This window comes from Notamacropus eugenii, chromosome 1, assembly GCF_028372415.1.
Source record: "Notamacropus eugenii isolate mMacEug1 chromosome 1, mMacEug1.pri_v2, whole genome shotgun sequence".
In the NCBI taxonomy this organism is placed as follows: Eukaryota; Metazoa; Chordata; class Mammalia; order Diprotodontia; family Macropodidae; genus Notamacropus; species Notamacropus eugenii.
Genome location: NC_092872.1, coordinates 651,644,168 through 651,661,802, shown reverse-complemented (window position 1 = coordinate 651,661,802; position 17,635 = coordinate 651,644,168). Strand labels below are relative to the sequence as shown.

General features: G+C 39.9%; 1 protein-coding gene and 1 long non-coding RNA gene across 2 annotated transcripts in view; one reads left to right on the top strand and one right to left on the bottom strand.

The window, feature by feature from the left end:
* Positions 1 to 4,643: 4,643 nt before the first annotated feature.
* LOC140521010 (uncharacterized) lies at positions 4,644 to 8,631 on the bottom strand. Its single transcript, XR_011972750.1, has 2 exons — positions 8,213 to 8,631; positions 4,644 to 7,609 (listed from the first exon to the last, which is right to left on the bottom strand). It is a non-coding gene; the product is annotated as an uncharacterized lncRNA (long non-coding RNA).
* A 2,071-nt stretch (positions 8,632 to 10,702) lies between these two features.
* EML6 (EMAP like 6) overlaps positions 10,703 to 17,635 on the top strand; it is a 298,693-nt gene continuing 291,760 nt past the window's right edge. Inside the window, exon 1 of the mRNA XM_072635548.1 lies at positions 10,703 to 10,991. Within this exon, the coding sequence (XP_072491649.1) occupies positions 10,795 to 10,991 (197 nt within the window). The 5' untranslated portion in view covers positions 10,703 to 10,794. The remainder of the gene's footprint in view (positions 10,992 to 17,635) is intronic.

Below are 17,635 nucleotides of genomic sequence, written 5' to 3'. Positions count from 1 at the left end.
GGCAAGGACTTTTCACATGCATAGGGAGTTTTGAGGGCCCTTGAGAGAAAAGGAGAATTGGTAGGTACCCTGTGGGAGCAATGAGACTGAGGTAGAAGGGACCATGACACCTGCAGTTCCCTTCGTTAAGACCATGAGAGATAACACCTACATGAACAGAGAGGTATGTGATTCTATTTTGTGTAATAGATGTTTGCTTTGGTAGCTAGATAGGATCCTCATAGGGGACAAAAAAGGAAAATGAACAGTAGTAACTAATAGCTCTTAATTCTATCTGCAATACCATTGCTTAATATGTTTTTAAAAATTCTGCTAAAGAATGCATTCTCATAAACACCTGTGGTTTACCCTGTCCTTAAATTGCCTGGTATCCTTCTATTTGTAGCATGAGGTCATGGGACAGATGTGAGAGTCACAAAAGAGAGAGTGATGCCTCCTAGCAGAAAACTGGGACCTCAACTTCCCAACCTGTTAGAAAATTTTACTCTCTAACCAGGGGCATAATCATAAGCCATTTTATAACCACATTATTACAAGAAATGCCTAGCACACAGTAGACACATAATCAATGTTAGGTGAATGACTAAGGCTAATTCTTTTTGGTATAAATTTGCCCCATAGAGTGGAACCTAACAGTTAGTAGGGGTTACTCATATCTATATAGGTCTGCACAATAGGCATTTTTCATCTTGTGGAGAATTTGACCAAACTCCGTTAAGCAATTATGAATTTCAGGTAGGAGGCTCTGCAATGTTTCAGAGCAATCAGCACTAAAGCAGGATAACCTTATGACCCATAGAGAATCCCTCTGTCATTTGGACTCTGTGCTGGAGTCCTGGGTGATGGTGCCAAGCTCCTTTAGTGAGGATAGGTCTCTCTACTTTTCTGCAGCTAGATGGTGCAGTGGATAGAGTGACAAACTTGAAGTCAGAAAGACTGAGTTCAGATCTTGCCTCAAACACTTACCAGCTATGTGACCTTTGGCATTTTCTCTCTTTGCCTCAACTGCCTGTCAATAAAACAGCCTCTACTTCCCAGGGTAGCTGTGAGGATCAAATGAGATAGCATATACGAAGTGCTATGAATGCTAGCTATTTTGTGTTCTTTTAAGCTTCACAATACTGTAAAACAGAAAATGGAACTATTATATCCACTTTACAAATAAGGAAACCAAGGCCTAGAGAAACTAAATGACTTGCCTCTTGTCACCCAGCTTATAAATGTCAGAGACAAGATTTGAAATGAGGTCTTCTTGATTCTTAAGTCCAAAATTTTGTTCACTATAGCACAATGTCAACTGTGAAACTATATAATTTCTCTAATAATTTCTTTACTGGTTCTTCATCTGTATATGTGATAAAACAAAATTCTCTTCTTTCATTTGTTTTTGGGTCCATAGGAAGTTATGTTTCAGATTTAACTAACTTAAATGAACTAATATGAAGGTTTTCAAATATATCTTTGTTGTAGCATCTGTCAAAGAATCTTTTGTGATTTTAAAACATGCACAGAGATTCCTTGTTAGAAGAGAACCTTAAGTTAGCATTTTCTCTACTTGATCAAATAGTCTTTATAGACAACTAGCAATGAGCACAGTAAAATCCCATACTTTCCTCTTCCAGTCAACTGTGTGCCTATAAAGATGTATTTTGTAGAATGTCACTTAAAAGTCTGAGTGCTATATTCACATATTTTCACCAATGATGCTCACCATAGGTCTGTAAATTTTTTCATAATACTCATAAAGATTTTGTCAATATAAGTCAAGATGTGTCAGTACCAAAATCTTTTTAATATTTTTAATAGCAAAACATCCATATATCACCCCCAATCATTCTTTATTTTTGTGTCTTTCGGGCATCTTGAACCTCAAATTTGAGGGCCTCAGTGCTCTTAACTAAATTGCCTGCAGAAATATGCTTGGTCTACTGTAGCTGCTCCTTCCTCTAGTAGAATAGCAATTTATTGTTATGTTCTTACATTATCATTATAATGAAAATGTACAGAATGTTGAGAATGACCATATATGCCCCATGTATAAATCATTCTCATTACTTTAGTCCATCACAACTTGTTTCAAGTAATTCAACTGAATTCTATACTTTTTCATCCTTGACAGATAGCAGCAGAATGCTAGCATTTCCGATAGTTTTTTTAAATTTTCAGTTGCCCCACTGACCTCTGCTCAAAGCAAGTAAGCATAGCGATTTTTGTTAATGCCCCGTTGAAATGCTGAAGCTTGTAGTCATCCACCAAAAAATGGAAAGGACAATATACAGAATCTTCTTCCACGACTGCGTGGCAAATGAAGAGCTCTGTAATGAGGTTGGCATGGCAGATACGCTACAGGCAATTTATCCTTTGAAGAGATGTTGGGCAGCTCATGTTGCAGTATGGATTGTAGAATATTATAGCTGGAATTTACGTTGTACTTTGAAGTTTACAAAGCATTTTACAAAGTCATCTCATTTGGTCCTCAAAATAAGGCTGTACTGGTAAATGTTATTTAACTACAAGCTCTCTGGGAGTGGAAATGGACATACAGCACACTTTAAGGTTTAATCTGTCTTATGAAAACTTTCGCCACTACATAATCAGCAAAATAATAAATCAAGTCCTGTTTGCTGATTTCTGAGATTTAAATGCTCACGCTGAAAATGTAACAATTGGCTCTTGTGAGCCAGTACAAGCTAGTTCCAGCACACCCCTGACTACAGGTATCATTACCTGCATTTTACAGATGTTGAATATGGAGCTTAGAAAGATTATGCAATTTGTCTATGGTCACTCAGCTAATAAATGTTGGAGGTAGAATTTGAATCCAATTTTTCAGACTCCAAGTCTAACATGCTTATCACTCTATCCCACTGCCTCTATGATATCACATTGTATCCCAACATAAGGTAATTCCACAGAAACACAAAAAGCTGACTGGGAGGCTGAAAATTTTGTAGGTTGAGCCAATAACCTTACTGCTTGAATAGAAGTGGAAATGGTGAGCATTGGGTGGTGGTAAGGGAATAAGCACCCCCTATGTGCCAGATACTGTGCTAAGTGCTTTCTACAATTATGATCTCATTTTATCCTAACAATAACCCTTTGAAATAGATGATGTTATTATTCCTATTTTACAGGTGAGGAAACTGGGGCAAACATAGGTTAAGTGAGCTGCTCAGGGTCACACAGCTAGTAAGTTTCTGAACTCAGATTTGAGCTCAGGTCTTCTTGAATCCAGGCCCAGCACTCTACCTGCCATGTCGCCAGCTGCCTCTAAGATCATCAAGTTTAGTATTTCATTTATCTGTAAAATTGTTGTATGGAGAAAATATGGTTATAAATTAATGAATGAAAGTTCTGTAAGGACTCTTTGAATCATGTGTTCGTAGGTCTAGAGCAAGAAGGGACCTTAGAGGCCATCTTATCCAAACCCCTCATTTTATAGAGAAGGAAACAGGCCCAGAAACATGTCTAAGCAACTTGTCCAAGGGGCACATAGTTTCCTCTAAAAGATTATCAACCAGGTTTTTTCCCCATTTCATACCCTGTTCCCCATTAAGGTATTGTCAATCTTTATGTCATACTTTTTTGTTAGTCTAATATGGGATTTAAAGAAACAGACTCCAAGTCCTCCTTTCAAATCCTATCTTTGACATTTTTGAGCTGGATGACAATGGGCCAGTTACAACCTTTTAGGACTCAGGTTCTTCATCTGTAATATGGGGATACTTCTAGTTTCTATTCCACAGGATTTTGAAAATTTAAATGAGCTTATACCAAGGGTCATATAAATCTCAGTCATTATTAATGTTTTGGATAGTATTCAATCCAACCTAGGAGCAAAGGTTATCAAGGAGACATACATATCTGCCTGCTTATTATTGTTTGTCTTGGTTTAGTTAAGGTTCTGAGATTGAAATAGTATATCTATAACTGGTAGATATACATATACATATACATATATATACATCCCATCTGATGAGTGTAGCCCTAATTTTCAGGTTGAACCCATCTATTAAGTCAAAGAGCCAAGACCTACATGGCATTGCTAACCCCTAACCTGATCCTGTTTCCAGTAATAAAAGCCAGGTTCTAGAAAGGTCCACACCGGCAGTTACAGGGTAGTATACCCCAAACCAGAGGGACCTCTGGAAGAGAACAAGACTCCCTATGGTTTTAAGAGACTGGACAACTTTTTACCCACAGATATGCCTCTCTCTGAGAGGTCATATTTGTTGTGTTAGTTTAAAGGATATGGTTGGTGTGGATTTGCCTAATCAGAATAGCTCTAAGCCCCCATCCCATGGCGAAATTTCAACTTTACCCCTGACTCTGTTGTACATTAAAGAAGAACCTTAATTATGTGAAGACAGTAAAATGGCATCTGCCACACAAACCACCAAACAACTATGAATATAGAGTGGCATAGAATGAAATACATTTAAACTGCTAAATGACAACCTACAGCTTCTTCCAGACCTGGGTTACCTACAACAAAGCCATGGCCTATATTAAGAGAAGCTTATCTTTCACTATATTTTGTACCTAGTAGACTTCATCTGGATTATTTGTTCAGTTCTAGACACCACAGTTCAATAAAGACATTGATAAACTGGAGCGTTTCCAGAAGAGGGACACCAGAATGATGAAGGTCCTCCAGTAAATTTTATTTTAGGAGTGATTGAAGGAACTGGGAATGTCTAGCTTGGAAAAGAGAAGTCTCAGGTGGAACATTATGGCATTCAAGTATTTGAAAAGCTTTCACATAGAGTAGGGCTTAGGTGTATTCTGTTTGGTCCCAGAGGACAGAATGAGAAGCAAAGAATGGAAGTTGCAAATTATTCAAATTAGGCTTCATGTCAGACAAACTTTGTAATAATTCAACCTATCCAAAAGTCAACAAATCAGCCAGAATTCATTGTCATCTACTATGTGTCAGATGTTGTACTAAGTGCTAAGGATGTAAAGAAAGGGAAAAAAGAAAACAGTCCTTGCTCTCCCAGTCTAATGGAGTGACAACATGCAAACAACTATATACAATTCAGCCCACTATCCTTCTTTTCAACTTTTGGCCCAGAGTCCAGCTATATTTTCTGTAGGAGTTATACATATATCAGATATACAGGCTTATTGTCCAGCTATCTTGTATGCATCAGATATACACACTGTTGGACAATCTCTTCTGGGTATCCATTCAGATGCATGTTGACGTGGTCCATGTTGAATATTGTTGGTGAAAACTTGATCCCTACTACTGTCCTGCAGGATGGGTTTTAATTTGTGGATGGATGATTGTCATAAAGATTTTGTATAGAAGGGAGAGGAGGCATATAGGTTGGTATTTGTTGATGTCCTGTCACTGTTTTTTGGTATCAATATATTCTGAAATTTTTGTATACTTCTGGTACCTTCTTATCCTTTAGCTACCTTGTAAATCAGTGCCTCAATGGCTTCACAATTATATTGTCTTCAGCATGGATCTCCTCTATATATGCTTGATGAAATCTAGCTGCCTTTTTCATCTTTATTCTCTTTAATGACATTTCTACTTCCTCTGAAAGCCATTCAAGGACTGTGATGTTATGGTCCAAGTGTGGTGCCTCTACTACCCTTAAAGAACAGAAATTGTAGTAACAAATTTTGCAAATCTTTTCTTCTGCTTGTTGTCTTCTCGGTCTTCATCCTTGAATATTCTTGGTATATTTTTGTTTAATTGGATGTCTTACCAAGTTTTCTTTAGACTAGTTTTACCCTTCATTGTTCCTTTTTTTTTTTTTTGCCACTAGTGACCAGTACTCCAGTTCTATTTAACAATGTAACATCAATTAACTTTTCCAAATGGACAATTATTTTGCAAATATATCAAGAACAGGAATGTAAATATTTCTTCTCCCAAACATCCCACCCCCAAGATCTTTGGAGTCAGACTCTCTAGAGGCTCTATCATCTCAGTCTGTGGGGAGAGTGAGCTCAGACTTAACATAGTTTCTACATAGCACAGGTCTTGTCAAGTTCACATCCAAATGTAGCATTGCTGCTGGGTGAGTCTCTGTGTCAACTGCTGCTGGACCAGGCCCAGTAGGTCACACCTTAAGGTCTCAAAACTGAGCTCGCTACAAAACTTTGACTTGATACCCAGACCTCAGGACCCTCTCCTGACTTCTCAGTGTTTACAAGGTCATAATCTTCTTCAATATCCTTCAAATCAAAGAACAAAAGTATAGCCCCAGAATTGGTCACATTTTGGCCTTGGATAAAGAAGGCCCCATGCCTCCCCCTTGACAGCATTGTCTCTCTCCTCTCACTGGATACCATCAGGCAGGAAGAAGTCAGAGGAAGAGAGATGGCAACGGTTCTGGTCAGCTAGTAGTTTTTGAATGCATCTTTAGTTCTGGCTATGAAGATGAAGTTAATCAGAGAGGCTCCTAGTCCCCACTACATGGTTTTTAGACCAGAGCCAGTTACAGAACGTCTACATGCACCATATTGCTCCAAGGTACTTCCAATTACAGGTAATCATGACTCTCCCAGAAGCAGACTCCCTAGCCTCTTCCATGTAAAGGAATCTGTCAGCTAACTATGATAATATCTTCTCACAAGGGGTGGTAAGGAAGGAAGGGAAGGAAAAAAGAAAATAGAGGAAATAAGCATTTATTAAGTACCTACTATGTGCTAGTCACTATACCAATCACCTTACAAATATGATCTCATTTGGTCCTCATAACAACTCAGGGAGGTAGGTGCTATTATTAGCCCTGTTTTATAGTCGGGGAAATTGAAACCAAGGGAGAATAAGTGAATTGCCCGGGCCACACAGCTAGTAAATGTCTGAGGACACATGAGAACTCAGGCCTTCCTGACTCTTTATTCCAGTTCTATCCACAACTCCATGAGGACACCTGAAGGCATCATTGGTCCGTCCACTATTTACACATTAAAGATAGAAAAAATAAATACAACATTTATTAAGCACTTACTACACGCAAAGTACCGGGGATACAAACAGAAAAGAAAGATAGTTCCTATTCTCAAGGAGCTCCCTTTCTAATGGGGAAGACAACACAACCATAAAGTTTCAGCTATAAGTCAGACAGAAAAGTTCCATTGTTTTTAGTGTGTGACAACAAAGCAAATGATTATGCCTCTTCTTAAATGCCATTTCTCTCAGAACAGTCTTATCAGTTTCTAATTTTGAAATATTTGACACTGCCAAAGACTGGTAATGAGAACTTTCTTTTCTGGATCTTCAGTAGCTAGACTGTATCATCTACAGGATCCATCTTCAAAGCTGATGGGACTGGTTGGTCCCTTCTCCACAGCAGTTGCCTTCCTGGATGATGGCTATGAAGTTTGTGCTGGAAGTAGTGCTATTTTCAAGGCTCTTGGGTTTCCCAGTCCTGGACCTTTCCCATCAAGGTCAGAGGGAAGGTGGTGGTGATGCTGGTGGTGGTTTAACTTGCCTGGTATAGACTTTCTCCTCTCTCTTTCTTGCTGCTTCAGTGAAAAGACAGATAGCTGTATTTCCCAGCTTCATTTCTAATATCTCTTAATTCATTTGTAAGACCAGGGTCCTCGTGGAATCTTCCCATCAGGGCAGAGTACTAGACTGAGACTGAAAGAAGCAGGGACAAGGAATCACCACATTGGAAGGATTGGTTGTGTAGAAGGGATAGAAGAAATGACTGTGTCAAAAGCCCATTCTTACTGTTTCTACATTATAACCACTGTACTTTGAATCCTAACCCAGGGAGTCTAATAAAACAAATGAGATTCTGATTTCACTTAGGGAACCTATCAAAAAAGTTTCTGCCAGCACCTGCCTTCTTTTCACCTTGTTTTCAAGCACCAAGTCTAGTTGTTCTTGGCTTAAATTCTTTCTAATTCTAAAACATACTTCTCCTGAGAAACCCAACTAGTTAGGGAGGGGTTTGTAGGGTCAGAGATTTTAAAGAGAAATGACCTGAGTCCATTTATTCCAACTCCTTTATTTTACAAGGGAGGAAACTAAGACCCAAGACCCTGATTTGACCAGAGTCCAACAGTAAGGCAAAATGCACAATCCCAAACTGCTCTCCACAACGGGAGCACCGCTCCACCAACCATGCACCAGCGCTCCTACTTCCCACAAGCCCTCCGGCCTGATCTCCCATCTTGCCACCTCTCTGCCACTTTGCAGTTGGACGTTAAACCTTAGGGTGGTTTTGACCCAACTCACTTTATGGATGAAAGAGGAAAGCGAACGATGGAGAACAAACGCGCTCCTCACTTCTGGGAGCGTCACGTCAGGAGAGGCCTCGGGAGAGTGACCTTCCCGAGGAGGGCGGGGAGAGCGCACAGGAAGAGCGCTCGGGCCAATATGGACGAAGCCTCCTTCCATCCTCTGGGTCCTTCCAGCCTCCCCAGCCTGCACAGGCCTCCAGCGGCAGCGGTCGCTAGGGCGCGCCCCTCTGGAGAAGCGCTCGGCCCGCGTAGCTCCCCACCCAGATACCTTCAGTCCCCAGAGCGCCCTCGCACTACGCCGCTCCAACCGCTGCGAATCCTGGGACTTGTGGGCGTTCTCTGCACCATTCCAGCAGAGAAGGGGGGTAAGCTCGGCCGCTTGGAACTACATTTCCCAGGATCCCTCGAGACACAAAGAAGTCTCTTGGTTGGATGGAGGCAAGGCGTCGCGGTTTCCAAGCGCCGCGCTGTCTTAGTAACCAGTGGGCCGTGCTTCTCTAAAGCTAAGGACGCCTGCGCCTAAGCCCCTCCTCCCTCGCTTCTGTCCCCTTTCCCCCCAGAGCCTTCTCCGGAGAAAGAACGTCCCTCCCTCGTTGTCCTAGTGATTAATCAGACCCCGCCGCCCCCATCGCGGAGCGGGAGGCGAGCGGGAGGGAGCCGGGAAGGGAGGGAGCAGGGTCTGCGTGCCTTCTAAAGCACAAGGACTCGGGCACTGCCCTTTCCACCGGCGGCAGGGGAACCCAGAGGAGAGGGGAGGGAGGCTGGCTATAACTCTGGATGGGGGGGAAATGCAACTCCTGTGGTGGGGAATGAGTATTGGCCAGGGGCAGATTCACTGCCCCTCTCAGTGCCCGCCACCTTAGCTGCACCCCAGGGAAGGGCGGTTTGGAGGGAGCGAGGGGCTCCGCACGACTTAGAGGTGAGGGGTGCACGGAGACACGACGGGCACGGGGACATCGCGGTGAAGCCTGGCAGTTGTCAGCTTGTAAATAGATTTGGGGCCCCACCCCCATCCCAAACTGCTGGTTCAGAGCCAGCCAGTGTACCTCCACCCCGCACCTCACGCCAAGGCTTGGGCTTGTAGGAAAGGTTAATTAGTGTCCAGTTCGCAATGGTTCGGTTTCTTCAGACCCAGGAGTAGTCTGTGTCAGTGTCTAATCTCTCTCTCTCTCTTCTCTCTCCCCTCCCTCCTTATCTTCCCTCTCTCTCTCTACACACACACACACACACACACACACACACACACACACACACACACACACACACACACACTCTCTCTCTCTCTCTCTCTCTCTCTCTTTCTCTCTCTCTCTCTCTCTCTCTCTCTCTCTCTCTCTCTCTCTCTCTCTCTCTCCCACCCTCTCTCCTCCCTCCTTATCTTCCGTCTCTCTCCACACACACACACACACACACACACACACACACACACACACACACACACACACACACACACACACTCCAAAACCGCTCCTGTTTCTCTTTCCTCAGATTCAGAATCTCGTATGGCGCTTTGGTTTTAATCTCTGGAGGCTAGCGAGTGCATGGAAGCTGGAGCTCCTTAATTTTTTTTTCCCATACAGATCTAGGGAGAGAAGAATGTGGATTAAAAACAATAACCCCATAGAATTTGAACAAATATATGTATTTTTTTCCTTCAAAAATGACCATTCGACTTCTGTCTTGGTTTTAGGGTCATTTTTAATTGAAAGAGAACAGGAGATGTTCTAAATCATTACCAGCTAGCTCAGCCACCAACCAGCATGATTTGTTACATATTTTGTAACAGTGGGGAGTAGGGAGGAGCTGTAATCTAGGGTTAGTTTGGGAATCATTTGGTTAGATTGGGTGACTGTTTATGTGTGTGTTTGTGTGTGAAATCTAGTCATTGTATTTAATTCTATTTTTCTCTCGTTCACTTATCCTGGATGTTGATGGACAATTTGGAAAGGAAGGACCATGATGGAAAAGCTTGAAAGAGTTCCCGGTAAAACCCAAGTGGTCACCGGATAAATCCAGGGGATTGCTGCAGAATCCCATCCCTCCTCAACTTTAAACATACAGACCGATTCCTATCCTTAGCGTTTGAACATATAGGTCTCTGTTTTACAAAGGTGTGTTTGGGAAGGGGCGAGAACCCCAAGAAGCTCTTTCGGTGCCAATTACGAGAGGGGGCAGCAGCCAGAGAGACCTTGCAGGTGGCGGCGGCACCTGGAAGTTGCTTTTGTCTTTGGAGCAGTATCCGTCCAAGCCCACAGAGTGTTTCCATTTCATCTGTCTCCCCCAAAGTGTCTGGGGTTGCAAACCCGCGGAGCGGCGGCGGCAGCGGCAGCAGCAGCTGCTCATCTCTAGCAGCAGCAGCAGATTATGGTGGCAGCGGGCACACGGGGCTGTGGATGCATTTCCTCCTGGAAATCAGAATCTCCAAGTGCCAGTTGAAGAGTGTCAGCCTTGCCGCAGCCCCGAGCCCTTCCCAGCGAGAGCCTTAGGCAAGGTGGGGGACGAGAGGGAGGGAGAGGACCCAAACCCGCTGAGTGTGTGTCTGTGTGTGTGTGTGTCTGTGAGTGGGGTTGCGTTATCATGGCGGATCGGACAGCTCCTAGATGCCAGCTTCGGCTGGAGTGGGTTTACGGTTACAGGGGTCACCAGTGCCGCAACAACCTGTACTATACCGCGGGCAAGGAGGTGGTCTACTTCGTGGCTGGAGTCGGGGTGGTGTATAACACCCGTGAGCACAACCAGAAATTCTTCTTGGGACACAACGACGACATTATCAGGTAAGAGGAGTAGATTGGGGTTGGAAGCTGGAAAAGGCACAGGGCAAGATGAATCAGCCGGTCTTTTCTCACGGTCAGGTCTGGAAGTCATGAAAACCAATCCTTTTGGTACAGCCTGGCACAACAGAAAAGCATATTTCAAGGCCGAGTGTTTCAGAGGGAGGGTGGTGGTGTGGGGGACAGTGTGCACTGATTCCTTTCATTCTCTTAAGGGATGCCAAGTCTCTAAGGAGTAAGTGTGTTGATATTTGTTATTGTTTTTCATTCTTGCTACAAGTGGAGGGATCCTAGGTAACTTTTAAACACTTCCCCATTCCCCCCTTTATTGGTTAAAGATAGGACATGTTAATAGTACCACAAACTTGAACTACCTCTGTTACCTTTTAGGCGTCACTTAGAAAATTGTCAGAGTGGCAATCTAATTAATCAGATTTATTTTTGACAGAGAGAGAGAGAAAATTTGTTACCTTTTCTACATCACTCTAAATCTGAAGGATTTCTTCAGGGAAGTGGAGTTTGTTTTTAAAAAATACTATGCTACAATATTTTACTTGGCAATATTTGAATTTCTTATAATATAGTGGTGAGACTAAAAGGGTCTTTCCACGCCAGTAAGGTTATTAAATACTGGCATCTGTTGGGCCACACCACATCCTACCTGCCAGACCCTAAAACAACCAATATCTGGTAGCTGATGGCACTACATTGTTAGTAGAGTAAAAGTGGAAGACTGGCCAGTTTAGGGACTCATCATAGTAAACTGTGGAAAGAATTAATCTGAATCTTGGTATTCATTTCCCTGTTGCAACCAAAACAAATGTTTTCTTCCAACTTCATAGCTCCTGGGTGACCAAGCAAGGTGTGGCCCAGATGGCTTTCAAAGGGAATTTCTTTCAGCTTTTGACAGCTAAGGAAGGTTTTCCAGCTAGAAGAAGTAACATCCAATAGGGGAAATTGGAACATGAAATAAAACTAAGAGAAACTGTGTTTTACTATTTATACTTCTTAAACTGGCACATTCTAAAATAAACTTATTTACTTTGTATGCATTTTCAAAAAGGTCTTATCTTGCCATAGGGACCTTTTAAAAATGTTTCATTGCAGCAGTGAAATGGTTAATCAGTGTAAAAAGTTAGTCATAATTTGAGTTCAGAGCATATTTTCCCATTGCAATGTATGATACTGAATTAGGCTGCTTTTCCTGCCTATATTTCAGTATTTCTGGTGCTATGTTGAGACATATTATGGTTATTCTCATTATGTTTGGAGACCAAAAGAACTGGAAAATTAATGATATAAAATATAAAATGTGCTAGAGTCTTGATTTTTCAAAGTTCAGGATTTTTATTACTTAGAGTTCTCACTCTTTGAGAGAAATAACACTTGAAACTTCATTCATATTGCATATGATAGAACAGGTCTTGTGCCTACAACCTGTTAATGGAAGGGGTGCTGATCTGGACATTTGCAATAAGTTCCCTCCCTGAGATTTTGCTTCTTTGACTGCACTGCTTATAATTAAAGTCACATATGTGAACAACTAAATGAAATGATTGGATGTTAAAAAAATGTAAAGATATTATGCATTTGTTGTATGTTTTAGGGCATTATGTCCATTACAATATCTTCATAATGATGTGATTATTTGGGGATGCAGAGGTTTTCTACTGTACTAGGAAGTCCCTAAGATTAAATGATATTAACATTATTGAATTGAAGAACTCTGAGAAATTGGACCCCTAAATCAAGGGTTTTCAAATGTTGGAAAACCTTAACAATAATGCAATTTTCTAACAGTGAGATGGGGTGAGGGTGGAGTTGCAGTAAAACATTGTAGTGACAGGCTAATTGGACCGTTGGAGATGTATCAGTATAGGGCTGATTGGGGTTTATAGAAACCTTTCAACCCTAAATTATCAGATTTTTTTAAAAAGTGAAATAATTTGTACCCCAAAATTATTTGTGGAAATACTAAAATTTATAAAAAGAAAAAAAAGGATAGTTTATCTTCTGACTTGTATACACAGGTTTCTTTAAGAGTGTATGTATTCAGAAATATCACTTTATTGTTAAATTCTCTGGCATATTTGATTGGGTCTAAGTAAATTCAGCAGTAGGTTTCTGTACTCTGCTTATAATCTCTTTTTCATAAGAATAAAAAAAGGAAGATGATTGAACACAAATAACAGGTTACATTTTAACCTAGATTTCTTTTTTACAATTGTCATACTTTTATGTTGTTATTTTACTTTATGTTCTATGTTCACTTACTTATTACTGAGAGTAATGGCACATGATTTGCCCCCACCTTTTTAATCCTCAGTATTTTGAGCTCTAATATGCAGTTGCTATTTAATTTCAGAAACAAGATATATGATTAAAATCCATGTTGTGAATTGCTAACAGTTTATATAATAGTAATACATGCATGTATATGTTGGGGAAAATACTTTTATAGATTTATCTTTTATAGATTTTGATTAATTTCTGAGTCACATAAGTACAATTCTTCCATAATATTTTGAAAATTATCCAGCAAATAAGGGCATTTTCAAGTTTTCCACCAGTCATCTTTTAGATTTCTTGTACTCTAAATGTTAACATTGTTTGACTACCTTGATTCAATAAAATATATTAAGATAATTAATATCATTCTATATCATATTTTGCTTTCGTATTATTTTGAAAGTAGATACATTTCATATACTACAGCTACTGTTGCTTTATTATCATATCATTTCTTCAGAATATTGTAAGCTAGAAAGCCAGCCCAATAAATATTGATAACATCCCATTTCAAGAAATCAAGCCATCTCTGAAAATTAAGTTGATGCCTAGTAATAATGTAGGATTTGGCAGAACAAATTGTAGTCCATTGGTGCAGTGATAGGCTGTAAGTTTAAGACAATTTTTTTTACAGTGAGTGTACTAGGAATAATGTAATTTATTGGACCTGGAGGCTTAGTTTTCTTTTCTTTTTTTTACTGATTGCCTTTTAAGCCAGATAACATATTAGAGGGAATTGTTAATAAAGCTAACATAGAAGAAACTAAGTAAAATAATTTGAGGTATTTTAAATATGCTTTGAATAAGAGAGCTCTTAAAGCCAATTAACCAATCAATAAACACTTATTGAGTACCTACTATATTCTAGTTGCTGGGGATACAAATACAAAAAATAAAACAATCCTCACTCTCAAGGACCCAATGTTATGTTGGGACATAGAGAATAAATATAAAGCAGTTAAATACAGGGTAGTTAGGGCTGAGGAGCACTAACAACTGGGATCAGGAAAAGTTTCATGTGAAAGGTGGTGCTTGAGCTGTGTGGGTAGAACGATGGAGACAGATGTAACAGATGTAGCAAAGGACGAAATGGCAACATTTGACAACTGATTGAATATATGGGGTTAGGAATAGGAAGAGCAGAAGATGACATCACTATTGCAAACCTTGGTGACTGACAGGGTGGTGTTGTCCTCGACAGGAATAAGGAGGTTTTGAGGAAGGATGGGTTCATGAGATTTCTGATCATTGACAACCATGATTCCAGAGTACCAGTGGTGAAAAATGTTACCCATGATGAACTCGATGCAGAATGAGAAACAGTTTTGGACATGGCCAATGTGGGAATTTGTTGTGTTTGACTATGCATATATGCTGTAGCAAGGGTTTTTTTTTTCCTCACTGGGGGATGGGGAGATGGGAGGGAGAGAAAAATAATGCTTATTAATAATAGAATATTCTAGATATATAGATAATAAAATATTATATTCTATTTAAAAATTTTAAAAAGAGAAAAGATAATGTAAAGTGTTCTGAGATGCAGATCACAAGTCACCTAAGCATGCTCATCCTGAACAACTCATGCATTCCCACCCATAACAGAAAGAGAAGGAGAGCCCTTACTCACTGGTCACTGCCCCAGAGCACAGACTCTACCCTATAAATGGCAGCTGTCACCACCACAAAGAGATCTAGGGAACAGGGGGTATGCTAGCAGAGGGGTACTTTCTATGGAAAATATATACACAGTTGCTGCTGCCAATGTCTGGGTAGCAGTTGTGTTATAACAGCCCTGAAGGGCCTTCTCTTGGCTCAGAAGGGGAGGAGTTGGGAGCTTGCATCACTAGAAGGGGGGTAAAGGGGAGGAGTGTTGAAATATTTAAATAGATTTGGTTGTGTTTGAAACAAGTACCTTGCCTCGGTGTCATAAGGAGGATAGAATGAAACTAACCTCTAACTAGTTGCTCACACCTTCAGTGAGGCTGCCCTACTTTGAATGTCTACAGAATAGTGTACTTACTATTCAGTTTCATACTCAAAGTCTTAAACTTTTGCCCTCAACTGACCTTTTCAGCCTTATGTGAACTTACTGCTTCAGACATAGTCCACTTATTATTTTCTATATCTGCTTTGTGCTTTCTTGTCTTAGCACCTTCCCTCATGTGAAAATGATCTCTTAATTTTCTCTACCTATTCAAATCTTATCTATCCTTTAAGACCAAGAAATTCCACCTCTTCCATGAAGCTTTCCATGGCCACATTAGTTGCAATTGAACTCATACAGTTTTAATTGTTGTTGATGTTGTTATGTAGTCATTTTTGCAGTCATATCTGACTCTTTGTGACCCTTTTATGGGTTTTCTTGGCAAAGATACTAGAGTGGCACCACTTAGCTGCCCCACAGTTTTAATTACCTCCGTAGTTTACTTGGGCCTTACTTTTTGCTTTGCACTATTAATTTTTCAAAACTAATAGGTGTCTGCACTACCAGGCTGCCAAACTGGCCAAGGTTGGAAAAATAGGTCAAAATTTCTGTGCCAATCAGTATTGAGAATGACATCATGTGTTACTGCTTTGCTTCTTAAAGGATAATAAATTTAAATAGGTAAAAACTCAGTCTCTAAAACGAAAAGAATAGAAAAAAGTAGAAAAGAAAAAGAGAGAAAAAGGAAGGCTTGATGGAAGAAAAAAAGGAAGAAAGAAGAAAATGAAAAAATTATTGGTAATATTTAACTTTAAAAATATCCTTAACTTGCTTTTAGCCTGACTAATCATGATTAAGATAGTATGGGACTAGTCCTACCACTGTACATATTTGATTTGGATAGACAGCAATGGTTTGGGCAAGTATACACAATTAACATTAATATGATAACCTAAAAAGGTTAGATAATGAATTCCTTAATAAACAGATGAATCTGAACATTGGGGCCACTCATGTGACTTTTTCATTGTATCCTGCTGATCTGTTTACATGGGTATGAAACAACTGATTGCAAAGGAAATTTAGGGTGTGCTAGCAAATAGCAATTACTTTGTAGATGTGACCGTAGATTATAGTGTATATAGACAGTTATAATTTTATTATTGCTACACTTTTGTTAATCATTCCTTTATGATTATCTGCTTTTATTTCTTAACATCCACTCACTTTAAGATAACCATATTCCTGACAGCATAATTATATAGATCCATAGAACAAGAGAAAGTGTGCAGGAGGGAAGGCAAGGAGGCTGGAATTCTTACTCAGGTTATTAACACCCTATTGACTGCAGCTTGAAGAACATGGTACTGTACTATGATATCATAAAGATTATGTCATACTGTTTACTGCAATAAGCTCCAAATGTCTAAGTGACCTAAATATAAAAGATCACCTCATTAAAAAATTGGAGGAAAATGGATGAAGGTGCAGTAGAATTCTTAACTGAACAAAGAACTGAGATTACAAAAGCTGTAACAGACAACTTTGATTACATGAAGTTCCCTCACTTAAATCTAATTCTCATGCAAGTCAAGACTGCCACATGATATAATTGGTCCTCTTAGAAAACAAAGGATGAACAACCTGATGTTGAAAAGCTTCTGCATGAACAAAATCAATGCAACTAGTTTAAGAAGGGAAACTGCTAATTGGGGAAAAAAATGTTTTGCATCACTTATCTATGATAAAGGTCTGATATCTAAGATGCAGGAAATTTACACACACATATGTAAACAGTCATATGGATTAGGGGACAAAAGGGACCTCTAAGGTACTCATTTTACAAATGAGGAAAGTAAGACATACAGAGATTAAATAACTTGAGGAAACTAAGACATACCGTCACATAGGCGGTAAGTGGTAGAAGTGAGATTCAAACCCAGGTCTTTGGACTCCAAATAAACTGTTCTTTCTGCTGTATTATGCACTAGAATGTAAGCTCCTTGAAGAGAAGACTTATTTCCCTTTTTGCTTTCTATCCTTAAAGATTTTATTGTTTATTTGTTAGAGGAACTAAGGGAAGACCAGAATACCAATATACTGTTGGTGGAGTTGTGAACTGGTCCAACCATTTTGGAAAATAATTTGGAGTTATACAAAAAAAAAAAAGTGATTAGAATATAATCCATTAACTCATAGATCCTACTGCTATGAATGTATTGCAAAGAGACCAAAGATAGAAATAAAGTTTTAATATACGCCAAAATATTAATAGCAACATTTTTTTCCTATGGTTGCAAAGAACAGGAAATTCATGCCAATTTGATTGGGATTGTGCTTCATGAATATAATGGAATCATAGGATTTGAGAAGTAGAATGTCCTTCAGCATCCATCTAGCCCCATCTAAAGGGAATCCCCACTATAATGTATGC